The sequence below is a fragment of the Somniosus microcephalus genome, chromosome 21 (genome assembly GCF_052327205.1).
Source record: "Somniosus microcephalus isolate GS21.2 chromosome 21, FLI_Smic_1.0, whole genome shotgun sequence".
Taxonomy (NCBI): Eukaryota; Metazoa; Chordata; class Chondrichthyes; order Squaliformes; family Somniosidae; genus Somniosus; species Somniosus microcephalus.
In genome coordinates this window covers 55,874,316-55,883,327 of record NC_141007.1, presented here as the reverse complement: position 1 = coordinate 55,883,327, position 9,012 = coordinate 55,874,316, and the positions used below count along the sequence as shown (strand labels likewise).

At 40.7% G+C, this 9,012-nt stretch overlaps 1 protein-coding gene across 2 annotated transcripts; it reads left to right on the top strand.

Moving 5' to 3' along the window:
- The first annotated feature begins 3,317 nt into the window (after nucleotides 1-3,317).
- On the top strand, nucleotides 3,318-8,808 carry LOC147102824 (chromobox protein homolog 8-like). 2 transcript variants are annotated; one of them, XM_085963677.1, is made up of 5 exons: nucleotides 3,323-3,578; nucleotides 3,684-3,727; nucleotides 3,819-3,884; nucleotides 4,010-4,076; nucleotides 4,202-8,808. In XM_085963677.1, exons 1-5 carry the CDS (start codon nucleotides 3,510-3,512, stop codon nucleotides 5,099-5,101), a joined length of 1,146 nt encoding a protein of 381 aa, XP_085819803.1. In that variant the 5' UTR covers nucleotides 3,323-3,509; the 3' UTR covers nucleotides 5,102-8,808. The 2 variants fall into 2 exon arrangements, with proteins under 2 accessions (XP_085819804.1, XP_085819803.1); XM_085963678.1 differs by lacking the exon at nucleotides 3,819-3,884 and having other exon boundaries at nucleotides 3,318-3,578.
- Nucleotides 8,809-9,012: the final 204 nt, after the last annotated feature.

Here is a 9,012-nt window from a genome sequence, read left to right as displayed (position 1 = left end):
TGGATTCTTGGTGGTATGTGAATCTTTCACAACACCAGCGAGATTTGATTTGCCAGTTAACAGCCTTGTAAAATTAATATTTTGTGCTTTTTCCCCCCAAAAATCTGTTCCTTCAAGCCATTTACCCAGAAGTACCAAAAGAAAAGGACCAACCGTCCCCCTTAACTCTAATATTGAACTATCTTCTTTACCCTTTCCAAAACTGAACACCCTCATAGGAAACGAGTAACTTTTAAACCGTAAAATATCTCAAAATATGCTGATGATACCACACACGAGGCTCCAAAGAGGATCAGCGCCCAGACTTGTAACCCAAACGCTACATCTGTTATTACATGAAAGTGCCACATGTGTGAGCAATCCAACAGCCAAGGTTGGTCTTCAAGTGGAGAGCTAAAAACATCTCTTCACAAGACGTATGGATGGATGGAGATACGTTTGATATTGATGATTTCAGTGTTAATGTAATAAGTTTGGTAACTTTGCCAGGGGATTTATCTGCTCAGAGTGTGGGAAAGCTTCCTAGATATCATAGCTGAAAACGCAGTCAGGTAATTTGTCAGTCTCCATATAGTTTCTAACAGATAGTCTTACTCTCTACTATTTATAGAGGATTGGGGGAGGGGTATTTCAGCATCAGGAATGACTAATCAGCCTGTTTTAAACCCTGTTATTAACAGAAGCCCTGGGGAACCCAGACATTTTCTGAAAATAACTACCCTGTATCATGTTTTGAGCGTAATATATTTATTGTTTTCGAAAGAATTCCTGAAAGCTCAACTCAACGCATAAGAAACCCAATAGGTTCAAAGATCGCCTCAGTGCCTCTAATTCCAAACATTATACGAGAATTTGATGTTCAAAGAATACAAAGATTCACAGAACTCCAACTACAAAATCAACATGGGAAAGTTACCCAAGTAAATTATTTATTCGCTTAATTTAAAAGCGTCGCGATTATTCAGAATTTAAAAATGAGCAGAACAAACTACTCGGCGTATTTCCCATTCAGTACATTTTTATTCAATGTTTTTTAGAAATGTGAAAAAGGAAGAAAGTCTAGATTTGGTCACAACATTGCATTCAAAAGTTGTGTGCTGTTTTTTATTTACTCCCACGCCCAACAGCAATAGCACCAAGACGTTAACCGCAATGTATAGCAGAAATTCCACTTTAGCTGTTTAGGGGCCACGCATTGCACAAAACGACGAAGATGTCCGGAAATAGGGTGTTGGTATATGCTGCAACACACACACCGAATTTTTGTAGTTGAATATTACAAATGGATGTCCACGTTGTTCCTGGATAATCATCATTGGAGATGTATTATATCCCCGCAGTGCTATTCAAATGCGTGCATGCTGACAAACCAGAACTCACCTAAACTTTACAAAAATGCTAAATACCTACATTCAGTTTGAGATGAACTGTTCTCGACCTTAATAGACCTCTAGTCTAATAATGACTTATTCTCGGCTCTAATAATCAACGGCATGCAATGTTATTATTGATGGTTCATGTAATTCTCCAAACTTTGCGAGGGCGAAACACATTTGTGAGTTAACATGCTGGATAGCCGTAACAGGGCTATTCTATAATAAGAGCAGGTCATAGGAATACTTCAGGCAAGAATGCTCTGTAAGTAGATTCGAGTGTATACTTATTTAAACTTACTTTAAAGTTCCTGATTTAACTTTTTGAAATGTTCGTTTGTCTGTTCTAGGGGTGCAACTGTTACTCATTATTAAATCTTTCCAACGCCCTTTGTTACACTGCCGGTGTCTAGTGTGATACCTGACTCATCCAAAGCTTAAACCTGACACGTCTTTTCCTCAGATCGCAGCTGCACTAACTGTATCTTCGGCACCAGAGGCCTCTGCGGTTTTAAACGCTTGTCTTCCCTCACACATAGCGCCATCTATTACAACGTATGAAAGTTTATATGCGAAGAACATTCATGTTATTGTAGGCGACTCAGATAAGAGTTCCTGAAGTAAGCGTAAATCTTGTCCATGGTTAACATCAATACATCGAATCAATTTCCATTTACTCCGGCAAAACAGAATTCCTGATCCAGCATAATAGAATATTGCCCAATATTGTGTGTCCATTCCTTCTAATGACAGAGATTCAGATCCAACCTTTCCCGCGTTACACTTTGTTTTGTAGAAGATAGTTTTAAATATGTACTTATAAAGTACCCTGTGGTATTTTAATTCAGATTTAGTTACAAAATAAATGATTAGACGAGCTGAGGCAAAAATTCAACAAACAGACCTCTGTTACTTCGAATAATATTGATATAAATAAATAGTATTACAAAGTTTATGTGATTCCACATTATTTTCCATTTACAATTCATTCAGAACCAATGTCCGCCATAGTCACATTTTCTCATTAGACAATGCTGCATTGCTATTGCCACATTGACGTTTCTGCTTTGAACAGTGACGGCACCAACCAACTACTTCCATGTGTAATTATGTAAACATCAACCAGAAGTTACCGGGTATTTATGAAACGCATACATCATATCTAACAGAAACAGCTTCCTCCGAATCTACTTTCCCCGGCTTTGTTTATTGTTGGATCTGCTGATACTGCAAATTGTCATGTATCTGGTAATTAATCAGTTACACTGGTCACGTTGTCTTTGTAAACGTTTTAACATGACTGCATAATGAGCAGATTATTGATCGTTATTTATATTTTATTGTAGAGGAACATTATCTACTGCAGATTAGAAATGTCCAGTCAACAGTATTATAATACGAACACTATTACGTACATCGTGTTGACATGTTTTACGGTCTAATGACATATCAATACTGCTTTTACCCAGTACCTTTTTTGAGGTATATCACATACACAGACTACACGTAGATAAACAATTGAATGACTCGTTAATTAAGAGCAACTATTTTGATTATATGCGTTTATAATCAATATTGTACTAATACAAAGACGGCTATTTGAAGCAGCAATATCAAATATTTTCTGTAGATTATATCGTTAAGTGAGGTGCAAAATATTCTACCGTAATAACACTATTGTGGACGGAAGGGTTGATGAAGCCATGCTTTAATAATGTGGAATATTATCAAAATGTTGCAGAGTTTCAACATTAACATTAACATCACTAGTAACTTTAATGATCAAGGGCGCTGGGCAATATATTTCCATTTGCCAAACTGCACTGCGAGTTCAATGACAGCTCCAACAAAATGGATCCTGATGGCCATTCACCCCCAGCACATCACTTCCTGGAGAGCAATCCCCGCCCCCCCCAGCGCGGATCTGCCAATCAGCTGCCGACGCAACGTCGCATCCGTCAGCCTCCCCTGTAACCATTTCACCCCCCACCCCCTTCGCCTAGCAACTATTCTGTTGCTAGGAGAAGGGGGGGAGGGTTGCTAGGAAGTCGCAGCGGGTGAGAGTATTATGGGCTGGCAGTGAGGCACCAGCTGAAGGGAAGCTCAAGCGCGTCCGGGAGCCAGCGAGCCAACACCATGGAGCTCTCCGCCGTGGGGGAGAGGGTTTTCGCGGCCGAATCTCTCCTCAAACGACGCATCAGGAAAGTACGTGAGCCCACGACTAACTCCACTCTCTGCCATTTGCAACCCCGGCAGCTTTTAGGCGATATTTTTGTTTTACAGGTTTTGCGTTTTTCTTTCTCCTCCTAGGGTCGAGTCGAATACCTGGTGAAATGGAAGGGCTGGTCTCCGAAGTAAGTATCAGCATTGCAGTGATTACAACTCGCACAGCCGCGCGTTGCATTGAGATGTATCGTTATTTATTTTTTTAAATCGCCTTTTAAGGTACAGTACGTGGGAGCCGGAAGAAAATATCCTGGACGCCCGTCTGATATCAGCCTTTGACGAGAGGTGAAGGCCTTTGAGCGACATTAAACACAAAGATCTCTTATAATTTAGTTATGCAATTTAAAAAAAAAGATTTCTTTAAAAGCGGATCAAAGCCATAACAGCCAAGTTTTCTTGTTGTCTTACAGGGAACGAGAAAGAGAAATGTACGGGCCAAAAAAGCGTGGACCTAAACCCAAAACGTTCTTGCTAAAGGTAAATAGGCTACTCTTTAATGCTTTACAATGTGGTTGATTTATTTTTTATGAGTTTAACTCTATTAATACACATTCTAGTCCCTTTAAAGATAACATTAGTAGTTATTTTGTTTTCTTCTGCAGGCGAAAGCAAAGACATATACCTTCCGCAGTGATGTAGCGAGGGGACTGAGGATGTCCTACCCGGGCAGGTCTGGCCAGGAATCCTGCTTTTCCTCCACCAGGTCCCGAGAAGGACTCCGGAGAGATCCTGCGGGAGCTTTGCAGCACGGCAGCCTTTCGAGGGGCGAGACTTCCAAAGATAGAAGTGCCCGAGTGGAGGAGATCCCCAGAGTCCACCAGAAACCGAGCTCGCTCAAACACCGAGGAGACGGTGGTCCCAGGAAAAAGGGGCCGAAACCCAGCAAAACGGACTACAAGGACGGCCAAGCCGTACGTGCAGGGTCCCCCAAAAGGAGTGCACCCGATGATGTTGAAGGAAGGACACCAACCTACCCCCATTTTAAACGCAGGAAATCCGAGGAGCTTGATTCAGAGAGCGAGGAGCTGGAGGAGAAGGTGGAAAGCGGACTGGTGCACTTGACTGGGAGGCAGGAAGCAAAGCTGGGCAGTGGTGTGCCAAGTCACGCCACTCCCAGAACACACCTAAATCGCGCCTCGCTTGGCTACGGGGAAAATAAATACGGGGCAGACTCGCATAGCCTTCGGACTAAGCAGGGCATGGAAAGCGCCGTCTCCAAGAGTGAACCAGGGACAGACGCCCCTGCGCTTAAGAGTAAGCACGCAGCGGAGGGCACGGTGCCCAGGAATAGTGTGTGTGTGAGCAGTGACAGGTCTGTTTCAAAGTCCCCTTTGCTGGCCAAGCACCAAGTCTCCCGCTTTCTGTCGGAACCAGAAGAGTCCTGGAGCCCATCCTTGAACAATCTGGAGAAAGTGGTGGTGACGGACGTCACGTCAAACTTTCTGACTGTAACCATTAAAGAAAGCAGCACAGATGAAGGCTTCTTCAAAGAAAAAGTTTAAAAAATATAGACCCCAACTTGTTTGACAATCCTGCTGGGAGCACGTCGATCGTCAGCAGCACCTGTCAGTCACACCGTCACTGAATTGTTGCTGCAGACATTGTGTGTGTGTTTTTTCTGGGTTGTATATAGTTTCCTGTTAGCAGATAAAGCTAATCATGGATCAGCAACCGTTATGTTTAAAAACGAAGTGCCCGTTTTCTTAGGCCTGTGTTGTGGGCTGTATTTCAGATGGCAGTTAAGTAAAACTGTGGGGGGTTAAAGCCAAATAGTCAATGTTTTACACTTGCTCTTGCGTGGGTGGGTGGGTGCTAAATTGGCCGCCTGACCAAACTGCCAGTCAACCTAACCCACCGATGTACATGATGGCATTATTGTTAATAATTTGGTTCATTTCACTTGTCGATATAATTGGACTTAGAAGATGCTTAGTCCCGGCACACGATCTAGATTATGGCTAAAGTTGTAGTAATTTAACAGTAAATAGCTTCAGAGTTGACTGCAATGATTAATTTGCCTTTTGTTTTCAGTGCCCGGGACACTTGCCCCCTTTATTGCTAGAAGTTCGAATTACATGTTTCTTTTAAAATCTAAATACAGTGTGTGGTTTGAATATACAATGCTGCCAATTGCACTTTCCATTATTTCGGTAAAATATAATCAAAATAGCTGTTACTGCGCGAGGTGCTGTATTTCGTGTTTCCTGTTCTAAATGTGGGCTTATCTATCGGTAAATTATTGATCCGTGTGCATACGGGAATTCCTTCATGATACAGAGACTTTGCGATATGTTGTGAGGATAACAACAATGTTTAGAAAGTGAGGGAAAACATTCCCAGACACTTTCCCCCAAATCCCCTTGTCCCTTCAAACTCTGACTACTTCCGGAAGGAATGTAGAGCAGAGGGCAGTGTTGCCTCCCCTACTTATGCATCAGGGGTGGATCTCTTTCCGTGGAACAGCTCTTAAGTATAGTTTATACATGTGGTGTATATCTAACATATTTGGCATTAGTCAATGCCTTACAGTACAGCCAAGGATTGGTACCAGACTGTCTTATGTGGAAAGAGGTATGGGCGTATTTGGTGTTTGGTAAATAACCAGTAAATTTGCATATCTGAACTAGAACATTCAAACAATTGTTAATTGCTCATGTGACTCATTCTCTCTCCCCCTCTCTGCTTTTCTGATGGGGATTACTAAAGGAGGTCGCCACAGTAGATGTTCCCCTTGACCTATTTGACTTTACAATTGAAAGCAGGGATAATACCTCTTCAGATTAAAGTTGGTATGTCTTCATTGTAAACCATTGAGAGGTGAGATCACTAGTTTATTTTAAGTAGGGAAGTCAGAACAAGAAAGAGGAAATAACATTCAAATGAATTCCTTAGGAAAAAAACGGTTGTCATAATATATTGATGCTCTTATTTATAGCCCTGTCACCATATTATGAATGATGGTTTACAGAGGTTAAGCCATATTGACTGACGGCTGCAATGTGTTCTTTTACCAAGAAAACCACAACATTTTCCAACAGTGTAAAACAAAATAGCACGACCAAATGAAAGTGTATTATTGGTTCCTTGGCTCCTGTTGTTAGAATAGGAATATCAGCTGCCCCTGGAAACCACTCAATTAGTATTTCCATTCTCCTAAACTGGCTCCCACGTAAAGGTGTGCCTCACAGTGTGAGAGAGAACAAACTCCTGGGAGCTCGGAATGACAGCAGCACGTTTCCAATGTGAACTTTGCAACAATCAGATCGAATTCTTTCATTGGTTTCCCATTGTAACAATGATCTTGTCTATGCACCGTAGCCATCATTTTCTAAATTAATGGTCTAATTTTGTGGACCAACAGAGCCTGAAGGCTGAGTTGAGTGAATCCAACAGCGAGGGGAGAGAAAAGAGCGGTCCTGTTGTCAGAATGTAACCTTTATTTAAACTTTTGATGAGTTTTTGTTTAGACCATAGACTTACCAATTAGCAACACAATTAATTCCACGACAGAGTTTCGTGACACCAGTATATTTCTATAAAGTTGATCTAGTCACTTTTAAAGTGGGATCGTTTAAGGGAAACGCGTACATGAAGGGTACCCCACCTTTACACAATCCAAATGTGTTACCATTTTTGGATCACATGACTTGGAATAGTTCTTCACAGGGGGATATGACGACGATGCTCGATTAAGTAATGCTTGTATTTCAATCTTAAGAAAAGAAACGGGCATTCGTGCTTTAAGGCCAAACTCTATAGATTCAGGAGCTTTACTTTAAAGTATTTTGACTTTTTGTATACACAGCGTTCATGGGTTTGACACGAGGAGCTCTCTATCATGTATTTACCTTCAGGATGACTGCTGATGGTCAGACACAGCCGATGGAGAATTGTTTGATAAGATACACACATTTGCCAAAATGATTTACCAAAGGAAACGCGTTAGTCCTAATTATGGGAATGGACCCGCAATTGGGACTAATGCACAAAATCAATGGAGGCGGTTTTAGTATTCAAAGTGGTCGATGTTTATGAATGAACATTTGCCATCCATGTTTAACATTGGAGACTGATCAAAGGAAGGCGATACGCACATTTGAAAGTGCAGTTGTGTAAAGTAAAATCCCTTGGTGTAACTCGAAGGACGCTTTACATTTGAAATGAGAGTACATTAGATCTGTGTTAAACCGATCTATTGCACTTTGAATGTTTTGGACGATTAAAACTTGAAGATGCAGTGCCTGTTCTGAATGTAATGTAAATTAGTGTGTGCAGGCCGTGTCACTGGGGTTCTCGGTACTATCGGATGATAATGTTGCAGAACGTGTACAATATATGTAAAGTTTTCAAGGGAATGTTGCCACAGAGATTTTAGTAGAACTTGGCAGGTTCGTCCTACGAAGTGAAACAAAAATCAAATGCAATTTACAGGTGGCGTTTTAAAGTTGTTTTCTTTGAGCAAGACTGTTGACGCTTGGGAAAATGATCAACCATATCTAAAAATACATTGGCCAGCATTAAACTTCATCCCCCATGTTATGCATCCACAAAGTTTGTTTGCGAAATGTAATTATTTTCTGTAAAGATTACTGAGATGTCTAACAATTAGATTTGAAAAAGAATGTATGGGGGATATAACTGTATAAACTATTTTATGTATTTCTTCTGTATAATGGACAGCGTTTAATACATTGCACTTAAAACTATACCTTGTTTCGACATTTGACTATAAATGTACTTTACGAATGATGATGGTGATTAAAATGAAATAATAACTTTTAAAAACGTTTATAACATTTGGAGTCCTGTCATGCTCCATGGAGTTATTCATTTAAATAAAATGAAATAAATTTATATATGCGAGAGACAGATTATAAATAAACCCATAGGTGTGTATAGCAGTAACATTATCAAATGCAGGTCCATAGCAGGCTTTATTTGGGACAGATATAACCTTTGGCTGACAGCAATGGACCCTTCTTCATTGACAGTGGCATCCACTCCTGTAAGCACTTAGATGAAGTCCACATGCTATATCATTATGGGACTTGTGTGGCCCAGAGATTAAGAACAAATATTTGCAGTACTGTTTAGGAAAGAATCGATTGTGGCTGTCATCTCTGACGTCTAGTTTCACCGTTAACGTTTGCAGTGTGCAAATTTCACACACGAAACTTTCCAATAATAATAAATATTAATATTGCTTCAACTGAGTACTTTCCTGTGTTTTAACTTTGCAAAAATTGGTTAGTGGTCTCTTGTGAGTGAATGTGTATCCCTACTCCTCCAAGCCAAGACATGGCATATGTCCTGTGTGTGTATTTGCCTTGCAATCGACAATGAAGACACAAGTTTCCGCATCACACCAAACGAAAATGACCGACATTTCCTTCCAATTTGAAAAGGAAATGCT

Coding starts and splice junctions, on each gene's coding strand:
- LOC147102824 (XM_085963677.1), top strand. CDS start 3,510: ATGGAGCTCTCCGCCGTGGGGGAGAGGGTTTTCGCGGCCGAATCTCTC. Junction 3,728..3,818: donor TGGAAGGGCTGGTCTCCGAA/GTAAGTATCAGC, acceptor TCGCCTTTTAAG/GTACAGTACGTGGGAGCCGG. Junction 4,077..4,201: donor CCAAAACGTTCTTGCTAAAG/GTAAATAGGCTA, acceptor TTTCTTCTGCAG/GCGAAAGCAAAGACATATAC.